The sequence below is a fragment of the Drosophila gunungcola genome (assembly GCF_025200985.1).
Source record: "Drosophila gunungcola strain Sukarami chromosome 2L unlocalized genomic scaffold, Dgunungcola_SK_2 000007F, whole genome shotgun sequence".
NCBI classification, from domain to species: Eukaryota; Metazoa; Arthropoda; class Insecta; order Diptera; family Drosophilidae; genus Drosophila; species Drosophila gunungcola.
Window position 1 is genome coordinate 3530981 of NW_026453162.1, and position 22691 is coordinate 3553671.

General features: G+C 47.9%; 2 protein-coding genes across 4 annotated transcripts; one reads left to right on the plus strand and one right to left on the minus strand.

The window, feature by feature from the left end:
- Positions 1-72: 72 nt before the first annotated feature.
- LOC128253121 (WD repeat and FYVE domain-containing protein 3) lies at positions 73-22627 on the minus strand. Of its 2 annotated transcripts, none has more exons than XM_052981276.1 (18): positions 22464-22627; positions 20111-20436; positions 19811-20056; positions 15422-15776; positions 15119-15305; positions 13741-15066; positions 11040-12055; positions 9797-10376; positions 8467-9662; positions 4038-7396; positions 3866-3969; positions 2848-3760; positions 2611-2785; positions 1539-1727; positions 1380-1481; positions 1087-1221; positions 901-1015; positions 73-538 (listed from the first exon to the last, which is right to left on the minus strand). In XM_052981276.1, exons 2-18 carry the CDS (start codon positions 20402-20404, stop codon positions 373-375), a joined length of 10458 nt encoding a protein of 3485 aa, XP_052837236.1. In that variant the 5' UTR covers positions 20405-20436; positions 22464-22627; the 3' UTR covers positions 73-372. The 2 variants fall into 2 exon arrangements, with proteins under 2 accessions (XP_052837236.1, XP_052837237.1); XM_052981277.1 differs by lacking the exon at positions 22464-22627 and adding an exon at positions 22012-22428.
- Positions 17011-19738, plus strand: LOC128253151 (uncharacterized). 2 transcript variants are annotated; one of them, XM_052981358.1, is made up of 2 exons: positions 17011-19054; positions 19116-19738. In XM_052981358.1, the coding sequence occupies exon 1, from the start codon at positions 17227-17229 to the stop codon at positions 18496-18498; it is 1272 nt and encodes a 423-aa protein (XP_052837318.1). In that variant the 5' UTR covers positions 17011-17226; the 3' UTR covers positions 18499-19054; positions 19116-19738. The 2 variants fall into 2 exon arrangements, with proteins under 2 accessions (XP_052837318.1, XP_052837319.1); XM_052981359.1 differs by having other exon boundaries at positions 19149-19738.
- Positions 22628-22691: the final 64 nt, after the last annotated feature.

Consider the following 22691-nt stretch of genomic DNA (forward strand, 5'->3'; position numbering starts at 1 on the left):
ATACTTTTACACTAAGTAGTCAATATTTATAGAATTTTACATTTGGTTTACATAACTATAAATTGTCAATGCTTCCGATGCATAATCAAAATTTATTATTTATAGCTTGGTGTTTAATAAATAGTTTTAAATAAATATATAAATTATATTGCAAACTTTGTCGGTGTACATAAAAAATTCGAGTTAAACTATACTAAATAAAGTATAAAATCATATAACAGCCTTTGGTTGAAATTAGCTTAACTTGTTTGAATAATTATTGGATCGAAAAACTAAATAAATGTTTTAAACCTAACTACGTTCCACAGTTACAAATAAAAACAGTTATATGATCAGCTTTCGAATGGGTATTCGACACTCCATCAGATTTATCTAATTGTCCACCGAATTCGATCGCAGTTGACTGTAACACGCTTGGCACACCCTAACTGGCTTTAGTATTCGAAGGCGTGATATTTCCGACTCGAACCGACTGCACTTGTTGCAGAAAACTTGACCACAATTGCGACAATGGTGTTTCCTCTCATAAAGTGTAAACCTAAAATAAACAGATGGTTAAAGTTTAAATAAACTGAGTATGTATATATATAGCCTTAAAATCTAAAATATGAAAACTAATGTTCAAAAATCTGCCCTAAAAAGTCTTAGAACTTTTCTGTGAGTACTTGCAAAGATGTTATGCGTTCGTAATTTTTGTAATTCAGCTAGACTAACGTAAGCGACAATTAAAAGAAAAAAATTTAAATTAAAAATAATAATACCACATATGAAACAAAGTTGATGAATTTTAATCACAAGTTTTTAAATGTATGTTGAGCTTATGTTAAGTTATCTTTTTGCCAAAATTATAATTAACAAACCATATTCTGGAATTATAATTTTATATTTTGAGCAACTCACTTGACATGACATTTGACACACTGATCGGCGCCTTCATCTTTCAGCCAATGATCGGCCACTCCACGACCTGGTTGCTCTGTAACGCTCCACGAAAATATGCGACCGCGCGCATCACCTTTAATTTATTGCAAATGAATATGCAGATGAAATTGTTTCTTTATTGCATCAATCTATTGTTACACTTACCGACATATAGAATTTTGTGATCTTTGGATACCGTTAACGCTGTTATGCTAGCTGGTTCGGCATTATCCTTGCGATCATATGCTGTATGCATGGTCAGCTTTGAGCGGAACATTAATTGACGTTGCCATCTGAAGCCTAAAATGTTTAGAAACATGCTTTATAAATCTTAAGTTGGCTTGCTTTATAGTTTTTTTTTAGCTAGTTAGCTTCAAGTTTGCTATAAATAATTGATCCAAACTTAAAAGTTTGGAGAAAGAGAAAACTGAATGAATTATGTTTGGAAAGAATCGTACCTTTTCTCAGAACCTGATCGCCCCTCTGCCTATCGTGGTCTATTACAACGAATCCGTCAGTCAAACTTGTATCTGATTTGCTCGGCCTTATAGAATGTTCATCTAAAGTAATAAGTAATATGTTAGCTCATGCAGACAAATAATTTGGATCGTTCTTACCGTCATTGGATTTAAGATCAGAGCTGCTTTCCTTCACTTCTACAGTAGCTGATTTCATTTCATGCAGGGACTTCGCTCCCGAAATTGAGCTTTTCCTGAGCTCTTCTTGCAGCTCCGCTCTGGCACCTGATTCATGGCTGTGCTGTGAAGCCTCTGAAATGCTACTTTCCGAAGCGGATTTGACAATCTCTGAGGATGAGATATTTAAATAAAAGGATTAAAACAAAAAAACAAGACAAAAACGGATAACCACGGTTTAGAATCAGCTCCGCGGTAGAACTCGAACTGTCTGTGACTTCGAAATCATGGGTGATGCAATCATCTAGGCATGAGATATAATTCCATTAACGCGTTCAAAGAGCTCAGCTCGAGAAACTCACAAAAACAAAACAACAAAATTATTCAAGACCACATTACTCTAATATATTTGGTCAGGCAAACATTTTTTTATATCCGCGCTAAATTTTAAGGGGTACATGGGTCATCCCTAGGATACAATATTAAAAGGTCTAAAGAAATAATAAAGATTTGCTATACATTTTTTAATTATTTAAAAAATGATACTTTCAATGTCTATCATAGAAATGAAATGTAATGCCAATAAAAATGTATTCCGCATTTCTGTAATAATTTTGCTTTATCACCATAATCGAAAGGTTGAGGTACATTAGCACAGTATTCCATTAGCTTATGATTCCTATAAGTCTTTTATTCCGATCGAATCGAAATCGTTTAAAGCTGGGAATTGAGATATTTGGATCGGTCATTTTTTTGAGCTAGGTCTGTTGTGCTAAAAAAGGAGTCAAAATGCTATTTGAGTAAAGTCTAGTGTATAATCAAAAGAACAAAAACGTTGGGAAACGTGGAACTTCATGTGGGTAAATGTTTTCTATAGGAACTGTGTGACTTCATGCCGCACTGTAAGATTTGCATTAAAACAAGAAGGCGAGCATGCCTATACCGACTCTTCCGCTGATGCTGATTACAAATGTGTGTTCTAAGGGTAATATGTTTACTGCGTTCCTACTGCAATTACAACAACATCGAAGGTCAACAAATGGTGTTAACTAACCCAATTCTTCCTCCGACTGGGAAAGGCTTTTCATTTGCTTAATCAGGTTCATTTTGTCTTCCTTGTGGTCCTCGCCCTCCAAAGACGCGGTGTCGGGCTTGTCCTGTGAAGACACCTCCATGCCTCGCTTCAACTTGCGATCAATGGGCACCTGTGTGTGCTCCAAGGACCACATCTGCGCAGGGAGAGATCTCGTAAGTTTCGACTTACAAGTATAACAACTTTTTGGGCACTCACCCTCACCACACCGTCGGTTGAGCCAGTAATGACCACATTCTGCTGGTCCCACTCGCGGATCTGCGAGAAAGCCACGCACAGGATTTGCTGCATGCGGTCCGCACTGCCCACACATGTGTTTACCATGGCCAGGGCATCGCCATTGATGGACCACACGTGGAGCCACGTGGCCGAGCAGGTGGCAATGTCGCCGGTCAGCTCGTTGATGGCCACGGCAGCCACCACACCGGCATGTCCGCGCAGCTGGCGCACGAAGGTGAACCGCGTCATGTCCCAGACGATGGCAGTGCCGTCCCGCGACCCGGACACGATCACATTGTACGCAGCGCTGGCTGCCAGACAGGTCACGGCATCGGTGTGGCCGTGCAACGAGTGCTTGACGGTGAGGCTCTTTCGGTTCGCGTCGAACTTCCAGATGGTCACCACCGAACTGGTGCCGGCCGTGACGATCATCTTGGCGTTGGGGCAGGCGCAGGTCAGGATCTCTCCCGAGTTCTGGGCCGAAGCCTCGGACACGAAGGACGCACGGTCCGTGTCGTAGAGTCCCACGCGAAGGGAGTGGTCGGCAAAGCCCCAGGCTATGTACTTCGTGTAGGAGGGCGGCATCATCACCTTGTTCTGTTCCACGGCAAACACCGTTTTGTCGGGCTGAAGGATTTGGCCCACAGGACCCTTCAGCTCCTTGATGGGCTGCAGGCTGGGCTTCAGGTTGTCCAGGTTGTGGAAGAACAGCCGGTCGGTCTGCAGCACTGTGCTGTTGCCCTGGATCAGCGAAGTGGGGTCGATCAGCGCCGAGTGACGAGAGCTGCCCATCTTCTTGGCAGGATGCGCCTTTTTGAACAGCTGCTTGGGAATCTGGCCAAAGTTGTTGATGAAGCCAATGGTGGCATTCTTCTTAAGTGGATCATCAATGCTGCAAGAGACAAGATCAAACAGTTTGATTTAAGCCAGACACTGAGCAGCATTCAACCTGGAATGCCATCGTCCACTGAGAGAGGGGGAAGGAGTTTATACTTACTTGTATATGTCCACATTGCCTTCATAGAAAAGATGGTGAAACACATTGACGGTCTCAACTGCGGCTGGTCCCTGTTGCTTGCAGCCAAAGATCAAGTCAATCCACTGAAAACATTCACGTCAAAGGACGTCACCCAACTGATTGAAGTCAGTCTACAGACTACCACACTCACCAAATGCAAATGCTGGCTGACATAGTCACACTCCAGAGCGCTCCTGTGCAGCCGGATGAACTCTCTAGGATCGTGCTTCGCCCACGGCGGCAGGATAACGTGGTTGAGGGTCTCCCCGTTCTGCTTGGTGCCCAGGTCAAAGCTGTTGAAGTTGCTGAGGAACTCGGGCAGGTAGAAGAACTCCGGGATGAGCTCCTTGACGTCGGCCATGTTCAGCTTAGAGGCCGACAGCCAGGCCTCCTTGATGCTGTGGAACATGCGGTCCGCCAGGTCAAAGTGGCCGCCCTGCAGCTTGAGGAACGGCTGCGAGAAGGGCTCCAGCCGCACCAGGTACGAGCAAACGATCATCGCGGAGCTGTAGTGGGTGCCGTAGTGGTACGGCGGCGTCTCGCCGTGCGGATCGTCCCACTCCTTGAAGCGCTTCTGGAACTGCTCCAGTCGCTCCTCGGCCTGGGCGCCCATGGGCCGCGAGAAGTCGCGGAAGGTCTTGGGGTTGGTCAGGTCCAGCTCCTCGGAGTCGTAGTCGGCCAGGATCCAGGGGAAGACGGGGTACTGCATCAGGTCGTTGTAGCTGCGCCCGGCCAGCGTGTTCAGGTGCATGAGGTACTGGAAGTTGGAGATCTCGCCGCGCACCCAGCGCTGCGTCACCGACGTCTCGCCGATCAGGCCGCTGAAGATGCCCGCCGTCTGCTCGACACTGGCCGTCCGCTTCTGACCCGCCACGGACTGCTGCGCGTTGTCGTTCAGCGCAGTGGCCAGGGCCAGAAACCGCTGGTTGACCTTGTTGCGCACCTTGCGCGGGAAGCTCAGCAGGTAGTTGCGTCCGTCCTCGGAGAACACCTCCAGTGCGATGGGCTGCAGCAAGTAGCGACGCTTGTGCACCTCGCGGATCTCCTCGTAGGCGAACTTGGAGCACTGCCTCAGCTTGTGGCTCACGGCCCGCGAAGTGGTCGACGAGGTTCCCCCGGAGTTGGGAATGATCGGCTCATAGGCCCCCGGTGGCAGGGTGTCGATGTCGCGGATCTCGCGGTTCTTCAACAACGTGAACCCGTCCACAATGTAGCAGTGCTCCTTGCCGAACAGTAAGAGCCCCTCGAAGGTGTCCAGTCCCTGTACCCTGGCACACCGGAACATAAAGCTGATCTTCTCCTGCTCCTCGAGCAGGCGCAAGAAGGTCTCGTTGTCGCTGGTCATCGAGGTGTCCTCCTCCTCCTCGTCGTCCTCTGGGGCATTGCCGTCCACCGACTCCTGGGGACAGGGTGTTGACCCGTGGCCCACTAGCTTCGGCAAAGCAAGCGGCGGAGGCGTGGATGTGGAACTGCTGGCCTCCAAACGATGCGAGTGCACCGCCTCCAGCGAGCTCTGCTGCTGCATCGCATGCTGCTCCGCCGCCTCGGCCAGGATGCGGGGCTGCTGCGGACCATGCAGCGCGTAGGTCTTGCTGTCCAGGCTGGAGGCCACCTTGTACTTCAGCTGACGGTTGTCGGCGATCTCCAGCTCGGGTCGGTACGGATAGTGCAGGTAGAAGAGGTCGTTGCGCATCGTCTTCTTGCGCATGCGGTGGGGTCCCTCGGTGGTGTCCAGGATCCATTTGTCCAGCGAGCAGCTGCCGGTCGGACCCCACAGTCCCCGCTCGCGGGTGAGCTCCGTCTCCGACTGCACCCAGTCCTGGTAGACGTAGCGCTGGGTGTGCTGCAGCATCTGCTGGTACTGCTTGGCGCGCAGGTCCAGGAGGTCCTTCACGAGCTGCACATGGATGCCCGTGGACTCGTAGGCGGCCTCGCGACTTAGGGTCGACCTGGTGCGCACCAGCTCCTCCTTTTTGGCCTTCGTGCGGCTGGTCAGGCGCGACAGTCCTCCGGTCACCTTCTGGATCTTCGACTGGATCTGGGTGTGCAGCTCCCAGGGCGCGCGGTAGGAGGCCTTGCGCTCCGCCTCCACGTAGTTGAACCACAGTTTGGAGGCCAGCTCCATGACTTGTTCGCGCGTGGTCTGCAGATCGGGCGCCTTGGAGCTGGGCGGTGGGGATGTGAGGGAGACCTTGAACACCTCCTCGATGGCGGGCTTCTTGCAGACGTACAGCTCCTCCCAAACGCGAAAGGCAGCGCCGACGATCAGGTTCCTGCCCTGCAACTGGTTGAGGTCTTCGTCCTTGGGCTCTGCCGTTTCCGTCTGCGGATTCACGTGCCAGGTGGTGTTTCGGCTGGTGGCCGGCTCCAAGATGATCTTCATGTCGGCGGTCAGCTGCAGCAGGCAGTAGGTGAGGCACCCGATGAACTCCAGCTCGTGGTTGCCCGCGCCGAAGATCAGCAGGCGGTGCTGAATGATCTTGTGCAGCGCCTCCAGCACACTCATCTGGTCGGCCCGCGAGTCGTCGGTGGGGCGGGAGAGCAGGAAGAGGATGCTGCGGTTCAGCGAGTGGTGCAGGTGCTCCAGCGACAGCGAGGATGACCGCCGCTTGGCCTGCACGATCAGCTTGATCACGAAGTCGAAGATGTCGTGCGGATTGCGGGCGAGGCAGCCCTGCCACAGCTTGTCCACGATGCGGGCCGTTAGGTAGAAGACGTTCGGGGCGATGTGCTGCATCTGGCTCTGCAGGAGCGGCACCAGTGGCAGGGCCGCCTGCTCGCCCACAAGCACGTCGGCGGCTAGCAGGTGGTCCATCAGGGCGATGATAATCTGTGTCTGGTACTGCACCTGCAGCGGAAGTTCCGCCGAGTCGGGGGCAGCGTCCAGCACGAGGTCGATCACCGGCGTCGGCTTGCCCTGCATGTTCAGGCCCAGAGAGTCCACGACTATGACGCGCAGGAAGTCGATGATGCAGCTGCACACGGGATGAGCGGTCAGCTTGGGCTGCGTTGCTGCGTGGAGGCTTTCCGGCAATGGCAAGGCAAAACTGCTGCCTGTGTTGTCCGTGGGCGTGGAGGCTCCACTGTTCGGCTCGGAGTCCGCCGGGCGAGACGTCAGCGGGAACAGAACGGCCACCAGCGAGGTGACCACATCGCCGGCCATCATTACCGGCGCAAAGTCGCTGAGGTTTTGGTACAGACTGAAGAGCAGCTGGATGATTGTCTCCGGGTGGCTGTGCAGCCAGGAGGCGCATTCGCCGCCATGAACGATCCCCCGCACCATGGACAGGAGCACGCAGACGCCCTCGGGACAAATGCTGAGCTTCGGCAGCTGCGTGTTGGCGGAGACGGGAGCACCCCAGAGGAACGACCAGACGCGGTCGAGGTCGAACTTGGTGTGCTCGGTGGCCAGCACCTTCACAGGCTGTCCCATGATCAGGGCGGTTATCAGGAAGTACAACTCCGGAACGTCTAGGTGATGGTTCATCAGCCATTCAAGGAGCTGGAAACCTGAAATACGGATGATATGGATGAGTAAGCATAACGTTTAACATGGACTGCTACCTCTCTCGACTTCAAGAGTGTACGAGGTACTGCCGCAGTATCACTAAGTGATCGGACGGGCCTACGCAAAATAACAATAAACAAAACACCAAAAGAACCATTTGTCCAATTATCCAAAACATTTAACAACAAATCCCAAAACCCTTGATGATGGTTTTTTAACTATGAATGAGTTGCATTATTTGTTTAAGAAAGAGCTACTATCAAAAAATAGTTTAAAATCTCTGCCCGTACTGCTAGCTAACTAAGTTAATATAGAAAATGGTTAATCAATAGCAATTTCAGTCGTCTTTACTTCTCTTGGTGGATAACGAGGTAACCATCGCCAATGCAGAGGTTCACTTTGGGAAGTAGAACATTGGTAGACTTTAAAAACTTAAAGAAAGGATTAGCAAAGGCAACAAATTAATTTAAGCATTTCATGCGATTCTAACGTCATTTTTGTTTTATAAAGAAAATGAAAAGGTACGCCGACTTTAGCGCGCCTGACTATAAGATAACCGTTACTCAGCTAACCAACTTTAAAACCTATGCAATTGGCGCCAACTGCCAAACTGCAGGGTTAAGATTATATGAAATGTGATTCAATGTTTATGAACTCCGTTTTTCAAATATGCAGTGACGTTAAGTTATAACGTAGTTGCCAATAACATATAAAATATAAGTTCGATTTGGAATGTTTTCGGTGTGTCGATAGAGATTGACCGAATAAAGACACAACTGGCCTCTAAATGTTCAGAGTCATGACAATGAGCAATTACGGGCGTTACGGTGGGTGAGGTGGGCCAAGTTTAAAAATAAATAAAATTTTGAAAAGTGTGCTGCGTAGGCGCATAATAAACTAGATCCTGATAGTTAAATCCCAAATGTGAGCATAGCTCGACAGACAGACAGACATCGCTAAATCGATTTGGCTAGTGATCCTAATAAATAGGGTCGTTTCCTTCCTTCCTTCCTACTACATACTTTTTAATGAATACAATACTCTACGTGTAACTTGTAAGTTGTGCGCTCACCTGGTATATTCAATGCCGCTGTTCGCACCTCGCCTGCAATCTGCGTGGGGAGATGCTGTATGGTGTTCTGCGGGGTGGCTACAATCACTGTGCCAGTGCCGTTCGTCGGACGCTGGTTGAGCTGCTGGGCACCGAGGCCCATCATCTTGCGCTGGGAGACCATCTCCGTGAAGCGAAGGTAGCCGCCGTTGTGGGTGGCGTCCCGGAAGCGCACCAGAAAGCTTTCGTTGGCGCAGACCACGACCAGGACGCGCACTGCAATGATGACAGTGGTGAAGTGGACGTGCGGCTGCATGAAGAGGAGCAGCCAGTCCATGCCCAGGGTCTTGGAAATGTCGTCGCAGATGACATAGTTCACGGTGTTGCGGGGCGTGAAGAGGAGCCCGTGGAGCAGCGAGAGGCAGCGATTGCGCAGGTATATGTTCTGGGCCACGCCCCCATCCTGGTCCTCGCCAGGATTCTTCATGCTGGGCAGGAGCACGGCGCGTTCCACGGCGCCTCCGTTGTGAGCCAGCGGCAGCTTGGCCGCCACATACTGACCGAAGAGCAGCAGGTCGGTGTGCCTCGGCTGCCCGCCCAGCAGAGTTTCCAGCAGACTGAATAGGATCTCCCGCGTGGAATGGTCTTGGATCTGGGTTATGATGTGCAGCAGTTTGACCAGCAGCTGCAGGTCCCGCATAATCTTCACGTTCTGCTTCTTGTCGCTGGACTCCACCACCAGCTCCAGCAGATGCTCCAGCAGGGAGCGCAGCAGTCCGTTCGGCGCGTTGTGCCAGATCTCCAGGTCACACAACAGGTCCTGGAAAGCCGTGACGTTCGGAATGGCCGACATGTCCTGGCCGCTGTTCACCGTGCCGACCAGACCGAAGGTCAGGTGCAGGATGTGCGAGTTCAGCAGATGCCTTTTCTTCTTAAAGAACATTCCCAGGGTCTGGTAGCAGCGTTTCCTGTCCATCTCTGCCTGGGCGGCCCGGTTGCTCCTCACCACGCAGGTCAGCGCCTTGACGCCTGCGTACAAGGACTCCACGTCTTGGGCCATCGCGATGATGCCGAGCAGCACGTTGCAGCCGCCCACAGTGTCGATCATGGCCGAGACGGGGTGCGGACTGAACACGCGTACTCCCAAATAGCCAACAACCACGCCGCCGAGGGAGCGACCTGCTCCAGCCAGGTGCCCAGCAGAGTTGTGCAGTATTCTGAAAGTGTAAGTTGATGGATGAGAGACTCTGGAATGACACTACCAGGCATTTTTGAGCACCCCTGCTCTGAAACAAACTCTGCCTTCCAAATGAACTGTTCTACTGTAGCATCCTCCCCAGATTCTACTTACTTGATGGGCGTGGCATTCTCGTGCGAGTTCATATTCAGCTGCTTGGCAATGCTCTTGTTGTCCGCCCGGCTGTACACCTTGCGGATTTTGACCAGCGTCAGCTTGGACACCGCCTTCGCGTTGAGACCCAGCAGGACGCGATCCTCGGGCACCAGCGGCGCCAACGACTCGGACTGCTTTCCCACCTGCGGCGCTTGCAGCGAGCCCATGTAGTGGGGTCCCAGCTGGTAGATGGTCTGAACCGTCTGCTGGGCGAGAACATCCTCGATCAGGTGGCAGACGCCTTGCTTCCAGCACAGGCGGGAGTAGCGCCGCCATATCGGCGGCGTACCGATGTATCCGAAGATCTGCGTGGCCGACGTCAGACTGGCATTCCCCGCTGCCGGATGCTGGGCAATGTAGTGGAGCTTCTGGGTGTGCATGGGCACCCCGTCCAAGTACAGCATCAGACTGGAGTTTTTCAACACCGCTCGGTTGAGCACAACGACCAGGTTGTGCCACTGGCCCTCGTGCAGAAGATCTGGGCACCATATGCGTGCGATGCCGTCATCCGATCCTTCGGGTTCCCAGTCACCAATACCTGCGGAGTGGGAAACGTCAACGTCATTTTAATGTTTTCGATTATGTGCGTTTTTTAAGTGTTATAAATGGACGTTGCGGTACAAATATGCTGGACAAATGTACTTTTTATGCTGGTTAACTACTAAGGATTTGGTACAATTTTTGGACAAGCCTTTCTAGTTGATGCAACGCATTATTTATGTCATGCGAAATTCGGAATTTTAATTTTCAAATTTCTATTTGGAAGCAAGTACACTAAAGACTTTGTTCTTTGAATTTTTCGGTAATTGTCCCGTTCCGCGTCCTATTAAGTATTCTTAATGTGTCTCGGTTTCCCAGAAATAGTCACGATCACCGCTTTCATGTAGATCATTTTAAAAGTTTCAAGTACATTCTAATGTTTAAAAGACTTAAATACGGTCCAGCTAGTATCATGTAAAAACGAACTTATGAAAGGTTAGCTCGATAACATCGGATATCTACAAATTACAAAGCATTAATCAAATTTTGGAATCCCTTATATATTTAAATCCTATCGAAATTTGACTCCTCAAAATGAGCATTTTAATTCGATGTCCAGGTATAAGTTTATTTTACTTGATTCGATTGCTAATGCGTACGAGTAAGTTTACAAGTACATCGATAAGTCCATATGCATTAATCAAACCAACTGTTTACTCACTTTTTCTGGGTGTAACCAGAGTCTCCTGGGTGGACACAACGATCGCCTTGTCCCGCGCCGAAAGCAGAATGGATAAGCACGCCAGGTTTTCCTCGCGTGGATTGTGAATGGTCCTAACCAAGGTGAGAAGCCGTACGCAGTGCGGGTCCGTCTTCGGATCTGAGAACTTTTCCACACAGAACCACGTGGAGTACGTGAGGCCAGTCTGGGGCGGAAAGATGCGATCGCCGGCCCCGATGCCTCCGATGGTGTTTGCGTCGATGGTGCCGCCGGCGGTGGCCGTCGCCTGGGGCGCCAGTGAGGGCAGGTACAGGCAGCCGAAGCCCTCGGCCGACATGTCCAGCTCGACGAAGGGCGGCAGCGTGCTCGATCCGTGGGCGCGGAAGTCGCGCGGCGTGGTCATGGACACCAGAGTCTTGATCCGGGTCAGCGGAACGGGTCCGCCCAGCCTGTACGGCTGCTGGAGGTCTATGTCCGCACACGAGAGCGGCTCGCCCAAGCGCAGGAACTGGCGCAGCTCGGTGGGCTGCAGCGCCTGGGCGGCCAGACGCTCCAGGATGTACTGCATGGGCACGTGCAGCGGATGGGCCTCCTCCGCCAGTGCCCTCCTGGTCAGCTTGAGCAGCTTCTCCGCCAGTCCGTGGTCGCACATGATCTGCTGGTTGCGCTCGCTGCGCACCAGGGACTTGATGACTTCGCTGAGGTACACCTGCAGCTGCACCGCCGCCAGGGGGGCCGAATCGTACTCTACGGCGGGCAGGAGCTGGAGCATGCACAGCACCACTCCCGGGTGCACTATCCGCGGCTCGGGACTGGGCTGCGTGAGGTTCAGCTGGCTGGGGTGAGCCGGCACTGCCAGCTCTTTGCTCGGCGATCGCAGAAGTGCTGGTGGGTCGTTGACGAGCGTGATGATGCCGCTCAGGCTGGGCGCCTCGAAATTGTCCAGCGCAATGCTGTAGAGCAGCCGAAATACGACGCACACGTAGGATAGTGGGTATGGAACGTCTTCGGAGAAACTGCAGGGATTGAAAATGTGTCGATAAACCGTTAAACACTTGCCATAATACACACATAACTCGCTTTTTTAATTGGAACATTTTGCAGCAGCTCCAATAAACATAGAACACAACCTAATCTCTTGCCATATCTCTTCCCAACACAGAGCAACCTGTTACCATTTCAGCAAACCCTGCCAACAACAAACATAGTAATTACTTTAACTTTTCAAAAAAATAACTCATTCATCAAATTTAACTTGTTCAAATTGTTATCTTAATCTAATGCCACATTAAACGAGCGGAAAGCCTGGTAGTTAATGTTAATGGTTTTAGTAAGCTTTTCGGTTTAACTATAAGTTAGCTTTATATAAATAAATAAAATAATTGGAACTTTTTTATTGATAGCTTGATCTTTTTTGATTCCGTCAGTTAACACAAAACTATCCCAATCATATTATTAAATACCCGAAGAACTGTACTTTTTCTTCTGCTCGAAATCAATTTTGGCTATAGCTGCAAGAAAAAAAGGGCAGATTCGACAAGCAGAAGTGTTTATGCGCTTCTCGAAGATAACCTTTTTGCCCTTGAAAAACATTTATGTAATCAAGGACAGGTAATTATATTTTCTATTTTAATGCAGTTTGAAATATATATCGGTTTTTTTTTATATAACACGGTTAAAATTTTACTTTACAAGTACAGAATATAAAAAAAAAACAATTTCGGACAGTTTTAATACCCTTGCACCCAAGAGACAGGTGCGAAATGATATAAAACTTATATTAAGCAATAAAAAAGCGGGATTGACGCATTCTTCGAAGAAAAAATTATCAAATTTTACACGATCGATAACAGATATGGTCCGATCTGCAATATATTTTACCACTATCAATGTAAACTAGGGTGGTCAAACAGTGGTTTTCTGTGTGCAACTCATTGATCTAGCAAAAATAGCACTGCAAAATTGGAAAACAAATAAATCACGTTTTTTTATGAAAAGCTGTGTATTCAGAATTCAACAGCTCTCTATAGAAACAAGATTTTCGAGCCAACTGTCTTAGAAAGCGGAAAAGTGATTACATAAAAAGTCCACTTATAAATCGCTTCTTAAGTTGTTGGTCTGTTCTGGCGATTATGAGACTAGAACAAAGTGCTTTCAGTAAAGGGCTATGTAATAGAACCAGGGGTATATTCTTCGAATATTCTTTATTCGATCGTTCAATGGCTGCTATATGATATCGTTTTCCGAGAGAATTAAAAAACAACAAAGGTTTAATTTGATTCCTTTTTTTCCCGATTGTTCCTATGGGCGCTATATACTTTAGTGGTCGGATCCGTGTCGATCCAACCTATATACTACCTGCAACCGAAAGACAACGTTTGGGAAGGTTAAATGCAGATAGCTTTAAAACTGGGAGACTAGTTTGCGTAGAAACGGACAGACGAACAGATGGACGGCCAGGGGGCATGGTTAGATCGACTCTCCTAGTGATGCTGATCAAGAATATATATACTTTATATTGTCGCAAATGTCTGCTTCACTTCTGACTGAAACTGTTATACCTACAACAAGGGTATAAAAGTATCAAAACAGCAAAATGAGCTTCTAAACTGTGAGGAAACAAACGCACATGGCTATATGTGCTGATCAAGGACTACTGACCAATCACCCTCTGCAAGGGCTTACAACTGACTGGACTCACCTGACGCTTAGAATGTCCCCGCTGAAGATCTCATGGTAATACTTGAGTAACGACTGCTGCGGCTCGTAGTCACCCGCAAAGTCCTGCAAGGCGGAGGAGCCTCCAAAGCATCCCAGCAGACGAAGAGTGTCGCACAACGAGCTGCTGCTGATCTCCTGGTGAAAGAACTTGGCGTTGGCCGGCTCAAACCTCATGGCGGTGGCCAGGGTTTGGAAGACTATTTGCAGTAGCAGAATGAGATCCTGTTGCGGAATGTCCGGTTGAGGCTGGGCCATACTGCCGTCCAAGGACACGAATACGCTGGTGACGTAAACGAAGCCGCCCACTTTGCGGAAGACGGTTCGCGTGCGGTGAGAGTCCTTCAGGCATCCGAGCAGCATGTTTAGTATCTGGATCTTGAACTCCACCTGCAGCGGGCTGACGCTGTGCATCAGTGAGAGGATGTGCAGCATGTCGTCGTCTCCGCCGACGGACAGAATCAGCTCCCTGACGATTCCGAGAGCCTGTGGCCTGCAGTGCTTGAACTTCACCAGCTCATGGACGCACTTGGCGCCGCTGTACTCCCGAAAGAGTTGGGCATTGTTACTGGCCCCCCCGCCCAGCAGCATGGTGAGAGCCTCCAGCACATATTTGCCGAGCGAGTCCAGCAGACCTTCCTCCGAGTCGCTCTCCAGCTGCACCACCTCCGACTCGTCGCCCTTGGTGATCTGCAGCACATGGGCTGCGTAGCGCGTTAAACAGCCGACGAAGATCTCCAGAATACCCACTTCGCGGTAGACGTCCTTGAAGACGGCGTTGTGCCGCAGAATGTTCAGCAGTGTCTTCAGGCACAGAATGCTGCAGGGCGTCGACTGGTTGTGCTTGAGCAGGAGCGACAGGCTGATCAGCTCCTTGCACGGTACGAAGTTCAGCTGAAAGACGATGAATTCCAGCAGGTCGTAGAACTTTTCCTGGATCTGCGGGCTCTTCTGGTGGATGCGCTCCGCGAACGTACTAAGCGTGTGCTCCGACTCCAGTATGAAGTAGTTGGCGTTCTCCGAGTGGTACACCCGCGAAATAGCGTCCAGGATGGTGCAGCAGAGGGCAGGCGTTGTTGACTTGAGAAACACATTCTGCAGCACCTGGAAGGCGTACACGTTTCGCACGCACGTCTCTCGAGAGGTGGCCTGTGGGAGCTGGAAGTTCTGCAGCTTGAAGGCCGTGTTGAACTGGGACGCTGGCGGTCGGAGCTCGTAGAAACCACACATGCACAACGAGGAAATCATCAGCACAAGGTTCCTAATAGCGGCTTGGATCTCCAGCGACTGGCTACGGTTGTTGTCAAATCTGGAATTGGTTGAGTGAGTATTTGCTTTGGCTAGCAGGTAATCCGGCTTACTTAAGCAGAAAATCGCTGAGGAACACGTAACCCTGGGAGGCTCGAAAATCATCCATTAGTATCTGCGACACCTGGCTAGAGTCCTTGAGGAAGCAGAACACGGTGACAAACATCTCCACGATTTCCAGCGGGTTTCCAAATGTCAGGCGTTGCATATTGTCCACGCACAGTGCCATGCAGCCCTTGGCTGAAAGGAGAGTGGCAAGAATTGAAAAGTGGAATCATTAGATACTATTAATGTTTACCCTTGCAACGCTATTATAGTTTTAGGGAATAGCGTTAGTTTTTTAACACCACACTTACAATGTATGTAGCTAACGACGGCGTCAGTCAGGCCGTTCCTTGATATTGTCGTCAGGATCTCAGCCGCATTCTTGCGCCACACAATGTTGTGGATGGGACATGGCGACGTGATGGCCGAGAACAGTAGCGTCAAGTCGTCCATGCGGGCCAGCTCCTCGGCGGGATAGGGGTACGAGCAGAGCTTCACCAGCAGCTGCACGAACACCTTCTGCAGGAGGGTGCGCCTTTCGTGGGCGTTAAACTCACTTGCTGCCCCTCCTTCTGCAGCTGGCTCATCGTCCTCAACCACTGGCAGGTCGAAGAACAGATACAAGCACTTCACAAGAGTCGAGGGAACCGCTGCGGCAGTCATCACCTAGAATGACAGCAAGCTCATTTTACTGGGTGCTTATTTACAAGGGAAAAATCTATTTCAGCCTTATTTAGGGTTTTCAAATACCCCTGTATAATGGGGGTTAAATTACCGCGCCATCTGCGGAAGAATTTAAACTAATGCTCATAACTTCTAAAATAACAGTTTGAAAAATTGAACCATTTTTGTATGAGTCGACAGATATTGACTGTGACGGACAAGTCTCTGGCTTTTATAGTTTACGAGATTCCACATGGCTAGATCGACTCGGCTATTGATCCTGAACACGAATATATATACTTTATTGGGACGGAAACGCTTCCGTGTGCAAATTATCTGGAGGTCAAAGCAACTGATCAAATAATCTAATATGAATCTACTTAAGGGGAATAGGGTTTTAAAGGCGAAAAACGCATATTTTTATGATTTTTTTGCGGCGACATCTATATTATTTTTTTTAAGTTTAATTACATATTATACCCCTTTTAAAGAATGTAAGAAACATTTTTCATAGAAAAATAATGAAAAATAAGCATGGTCACCAGCCATGCATTTTCGGAGGCGCCATGAAAAAAAGTTGGTTTGCGGTGAACATCATAACTCGTGACCGCATTATCAAAAAAAATTTAATTTAGTTGCGTTTTAAAGCTGATAAATTTTTCGAGGTCATTTTTTGAAGTGAATAACGCGATTTTAGCTAAAATCGCGTTAAATTTGTTATTAAAAAATAGAAAAACCAAAACTTTTAAAACTCTTTGTGATTACCTGCTCACTTATGTGAAGAAGCAATGTTCAAATTTTGAAAAGGATCGGTTGAAAAAATCGGTTGACAGCACGAACGGTCGCTTGAAGCGCTGCAACTCCGTTAGTTTTACTCGGATTGATTTGAAATTTGTACAGATTCGCAACACGTTGTTGATTCAGAAAAAAATATATTAGAATTGTGTTTCCCTTAATAAGAAAAAGTATTACATTTCCTGTAATTGATAAGCAAACCAAATGTGGTGGGAAACCTCAAGTTCTTCATTCAGTATTTTTTCGACTTTATGATGAGCTAGCCGTTTTTAAGACGATTTAGACACCACAATGAGTTGATATGAGTTGCAAATATTGTTGTGTTTGCCAAAATTAATTTAAGTTGTCTTGTTAAAGTGCTGGCTTATAAGCCTGAAAAAAAATCAAGGGCTCGACAAAATTTGCTATACGCCCCGCGCAGTCTTTACCGAAAATGTAACTGTCAACATTTTTAATGTTGTTTTCAATCCCACAAAAAATTGTGATCACAAATTTGCACTTCACTTGTTTTTCTTAGGTTCTTTCAAACAATTTAGGGACTTTAGTTCCCCCAAGAAAGGCTAAGTCAACACCCGATTTTTGACATGATTCTTCTGAGTCACAACATTTTGGAACACAGGCCAACACAAAATCCCAACTATTTGCTGCTTGCCGTGAGATGAATCAGGTTTGGGTCTTCTTTAAGCTCATTGAAGTGCTGCTGGGCAGCGTGTGCATGTTCTTCCACATACGCGGCTCGACGTTCTGGCCCGAGCGTACTCCGCACGTGATCCTCTACTGCGCCACCTTTCTGTCCTTCGCAGTGCTAGCCGCCCTGGGGGCATTCCGGCTGATGCTGACCCGGAGTTCGGTGCTCTCCTCGCAGCTCCTGCTCACTCTGAGCGCCGTGATCGCGCACTACATCTGCGGCGTGCTGATAATGCGGACCGCCCTGCAGGACCCGCACCTGCCCGCCATCAACTCCAGCATCGAGTACCTGACGCACCCGCACTTCGCGCACTGCAAGCAGCAGAGCATCGCTGCGCTGATCACGGGCACCATGTACCTGATGCACATGTTCCATGTGTTCGACCTGCTGATGCGCATGGAGCCGGGCGACTGGCGACGCCAGGCGACAGGAGGAAAATTGTCGGACAGTTTGGAGGCTGAAGCGGGTCGCGCTGCCGGGCTGTTCGTGCTTTCCAAGCCGGTGGATGACTTTCTGTGCAGCTGCTGCCAGTGCTACCTAAAGCTGGCCTACTCCCAGCCCCTGCGCTTCCGGCTGAACGCGGAGGCGGAGCAGCCGCACTTTGTGGCCCGCATGTGGCAGGTTTTGGGGGAGGCGCGTAGGAAGTTCTTTTCCCTACATCATGTCGGCAGCGACGAGAGTTTCCTGTCCACGCCGACTATAACCAGCAGTGACTCGGATATCGTGCCGGTGGTCGACGAGTATTTGGTTTCAATGGAGGAGCAGGCCGGCAAACGCCACAGATCCGCTTCCACCTGGCGTGGCACCAGCGACTCCTCCAGCCTGTGGGCCCAGATCGAGGACAGAAGCAGTCTCAGCCCACCTTCAGCCAGGCCGAGTCAGAGCAGCGAAGCCACAATGAGACCGAGTGGAATGGATCGCAGGTTGAACCGGCGGGCAAACGCTTGGACCGACTCCGAGCCAAGGGAGAAGTCTGAGATTCTGCTGGTAGAGCAGGGTTCGAGTTACTCTCGCAGCAGAACGTTGAGCAATGCTGAGACGCTCCATAAGCCAAGACATGATGGACCAGTTAGGGAGACGGATAAAGAACCTCACAGGGAGTCGACGAAATCAACCCGAGATGAAAGACAAATTAGGGACACAGGTGAAAAACTCCGTAACATGTCAACTAAGTCAGAAGAAGACAGAGAACAAAATTTTGAGGATGCACGCGATGAAACAAAAAGAAACGCGGAAATTTAAGGATAAAACTTATCTAAAAACAGACCGGAAGTAATTACGAAACACGAGGAATCTCAGGAACTCTCATCAATAATAAAATAACCAGCATAAGCGTTGGAAGCGAAGATCAAGTTATCATTCATTAAGTTATTATTATAGCCAACACATAACTCTTTTACTGACTACTTAACTGTTACCAAACTAATCATTAAATGGAAAATGCAGTTTAAGATTGTATTCTTAATTATAACCCTTGGGGGAATGGATCTGAACACGTTCAAGGCGATTAACACGTGCGCACCCAGTCGGATGCCAAGCAAACAAAGCGTGTTCCAATTTTGAGTGAACAGATTCTGGAAATAAACATTTGACAAGTGGCATGTCAGCACATTTTTGGAACAACAAGTTCCCACTCTTTTTAAGTCATTTTTGGAGCAAATCCCTATCCGAAATTTAATTCACAGACTTGAATATTTTGTAGTCGTCAGCAAATAACTTAAATTCAGAATCTTTAATCAATGGCTTTTATCATTTGTAAAGATAATGAAGGGAAGCGGACCTAAGGCACTATCTTGAGGTAGGGCAAACGTTGCCACATTTCGGTTAAAGAAAATTTAATTGCACTTTACTCTGTATAGTTGGTCATCTAAATAAGATTCAATCCAATTTAGCATTAAAGAGTGCAATCCCAATTAACATTGTGGCAGACTTTTCCAAAAGCTTTGGCAAAGTCGGTATAAAAACCACATCCACTCGATAGTGATCCAGAAAAGAATGGATGCAGAAATTATTGATCCTCCACAAAATGTTTAATGTGTAAACGCATGGGACCAAAAACGTAAATGTATGTCGAAAATCGAGTGGTGCCGACGGTAACGGATACGATTTGTAGCTATTCAAATCGAACCAGAGATCGCTGGCTTGACCACACGAACCGTCTGGCTAGACGTCTTGCTACACCATTGGGTCGACGACGTCTCCGCAGACGTCACCCGGCGGACCTGCGGATTATTGACCGTGATAGACACGGGAGCCTCCTTTAAAGTCACCGGAGTACTGACAAATGGCCTGCCCTGGAAAGAGAGCACCCAATACCCGAATATTTGGGATCTTTGGAACACTCATTAATACCATACACGAAAACGTGTTAAAATATATATTTGCCTTCTGGCATTATTATTATAAAAAAAAAATGCACTCTTAATCGAGCTAAGGAACTTTACGGAGTTTTTGTCAATGATGTCGAGACACTAATAAGCAGCAAAAACAAAATTGAATGCGATTTAAATTGACAACATAAAATTTCCATGTTTGGCTGTTTGATCAAACTGACCTGTATAAGAGAAACGTCTCCATTGGCCAGCAGATTGAGGGTTGCCAGCAGCATCCAGCCGCTACTGGTTTCCTCCGTGGTCTCCACCTCAAGAAACTTCACGATGGCAATGGACGCCGCTTCCGTGCTCTGGTTGGAGGCTCGCTTGCGGATTTCACTGACCATCAGACGGGACACTTGCTGGCAAAAGGCGACCACGTCCCAGAACTTTTCGCTCATGTCGTTTGCCGGGCAGCTGCTGAAGACCTGCAAAAATGGGCAGTTACCGACGATTCTATCCGTACGGACTGACTGTCTTACCTTGCAGAAGAGGGGCAGCATCTCGTAGAGCTTGCCGTCGCGCTCCTGCTCGCTTAGCGGTTCCCTCGGGTGGGTGTAGTCGTTGAAGAGCTTCTTAAGCGTGCTAAGGCTCACCAGGACGCGAGCGTCCATCAGGGCCTCCTCCCCCGATCGGCCGTTTGCGGCGGGAGTGGCGCCGAGATCCGGGGCGGACCTGTTGCCGCCGGGAGAACTGTTGGCCGTGGAGGAGCTGCCGCTGCTGCCACTGACGCTGCCTGCGCCAGCCGCTCCGCGCAGCTTTCGCATTACGTTCATCTTTGTGTTGATTTATTAGAGGTGTGATCAGTCTGTGAAAGCAAGAATCAAGAAGATATTACCCTGAGATCTCGGTTAAAAAAACTCGGTTAATTTCACATTTCTAAGAAGGGTAGAGAAATATTTATCAACTGCAAAAATATCGAAATATTGAGTAGTGACTATTTTGTGGTTGTACTTGAAAGTAACTTATTCATTCATGGTTCGCGAAATTAAAACGCATGATTACACAATGAATTGATGTAGACTATTGAAGGGGGATGCTTACAACTTGGATACAAATCGTTTTTCTCGTTAAGATACAAATAGGTTTTCCATGGATACGAGGAGCGATTCTTACACACTCGAAGTTTTGTTATTAATTATTCCGTTAAGGATTCAACAGATTGTGGACCTGACCCACAAGCTGAATTCCTCACTTGATTAAATTGTTTCGATAATTTAATTGATGACAATTTATTCGAGTCATAAAATCAGAGCCCTTCCCTAGCTAGATATATGTTTAGTAAAAAAGGAAGTGCAATAGAAAACCATTTATACTACTCAGAAAATTCAGTTCTCAAGACATGTTAAGGATTTGTTAAAATTGGAGAAAAAATCGTAGCAGGCAATACCCAAAAATCCAACTAAAACTATATACTGTTTAAAGCGAAATTACAACCCTCAGTAAACTTTAGTTTCCAAGAAAAATTTAAATATATTACCTTGAAGACATGTTTTTTAAAGGCAAGAAATTGTGTAAAATCAGAGATTTTAACTTTTTTGTCATGTTCCAAAGACATGGAAATTAAAGGTGTGTGTAGGTAACCCCAATTATAAGGGCTATACCGCTGAAACACAAGTTTTAAAGAGACTTTTACTCAGGAGCACCAATTTAATATGGAAAAGTACAATCGGTTCGTGGAAATTTCAAGAAGTTCGATTTTGTGTCCCTGTGTAATATAAGCCCTAATGGGTTTTCCCTATAAGTCACTTTGGAGAACTAATCATATGAATCGCACAGTGTTCGGTGTTTCATTTAGGCTATTAAGAAATAATTTTTCATCCAACTTAATAAAATTAAAAATAATAATAAATATATAGTCCAATTCATAAGATATAAATGCATTATAGGGTGCTATGTTCGTTATTTTCTTAATCGTTTACAATCTAGCAGCAAAAAAGAAATCCTAGTCTTCAATTAAAAACAAAATGAATATATGAATTGGTGAATTGGTGAATGTGCTATTCTCGTGGCCACCACTGTGCATCTGCAGTTCAAAACAATCCAGCAGGTGGTTTATAATACAGTGGAATCGCACTTATTCAAAATGTAAGTACATATATGTATGTAACCGGCCATTGTATGTTCATATACAAATGTATGTGTGCATATCGTTGCAAGGTATAAGATTTTAGCGATTTATTTGCACAGCACTGACAACAGCACAAAACACTTTCAATTCAGCTGCTTAATTGGTTCTTAAATCACATCATCGCACATTGCAGTTAGCGTTATTGCTTGTTTTCGCAGCTATTCTATTTCTGTTGCCGCCGCCTTAATTAGCGGCCCACTGGAGGTGAGTCACGTAAAAAGTGCCACCATTGTACTCCAAGCGATTATTTACTTTTTGGGAGTGAATGAACGTGCGAACATTGCCGCCGTGTGCGAGTGTTTGCTACTGGGGATTCAGCAACATTGTCAGCAAATATTTGCGGGGGAGCCAGCTGTTCGACGTTTACTTATTGCGCACTTGTTTGTTTACTTCAACTTGGCTCCCGTTTGGAGTGTTTCTCTGGCGTTTCAGTCATTTTCGACCAACGCATTTGGGGCAGCTAACGGCCCGGCTGCTTTGTTGTTGCTTTTCGGGTTCCGTTTGGCCCACTCTTTCGTAGTCGGTCTTTGTTTTGCTCGATTCAATCGCGCTTGCACGACAATTTTATTGATTTTTCTTCCTCTCTCTCGTAGCTCGCTCTCTTCCTCTTTTTGCCACCCGCCCCTTTCCCCATCCAGCAGCAGGTCGAAGTTGAAAATTTTCACAGACAGTTTTGTTGCTTATTCCACGGATTCGCCACTTACTATTACTGTTCGTCGCCAGCATTGTGTTTCTTGTGTGAGTTCTCACTAATTTGGACTTTTAAAGCACTCGTTTTACATCTTGTTTTTTGAGTGAAAAAGTGAAACGACTTTTTCGTCTGTACTCTCTTTTCGTTCTTCGGATAAGTGTTGTTAAGCGTCGCTGGCGGATCAGCTGTGCACAATTCGCTACCACCGCCGCCAGTGTTGGCTACCGACTGCCACCAGGAT

Coding starts and splice junctions, on each gene's coding strand:
- LOC128253151 (XM_052981358.1), top strand. CDS start 17,227: ATGAATCAGGTTTGGGTCTTCTTTAAGCTCATTGAAGTGCTGCTGGGC.
- LOC128253121 (XM_052981276.1), bottom strand. CDS start 20,404: ATGAACGTAATGCGAAAGCTGCGCGGAGCGGCTGGCGCAGGCAGCGTC. Junction 1,016..1,086: donor TCACAAAATTCTATATGTCG/GTAAGTGTAACA, acceptor AATAAATTAAAG/GTGATGCGCGCGGTCGCATA. Junction 539..900: donor TGTGTCAAATGTCATGTCAA/GTGAGTTGCTCA, acceptor TGTTTATTTTAG/GTTTACACTTTATGAGAGGA.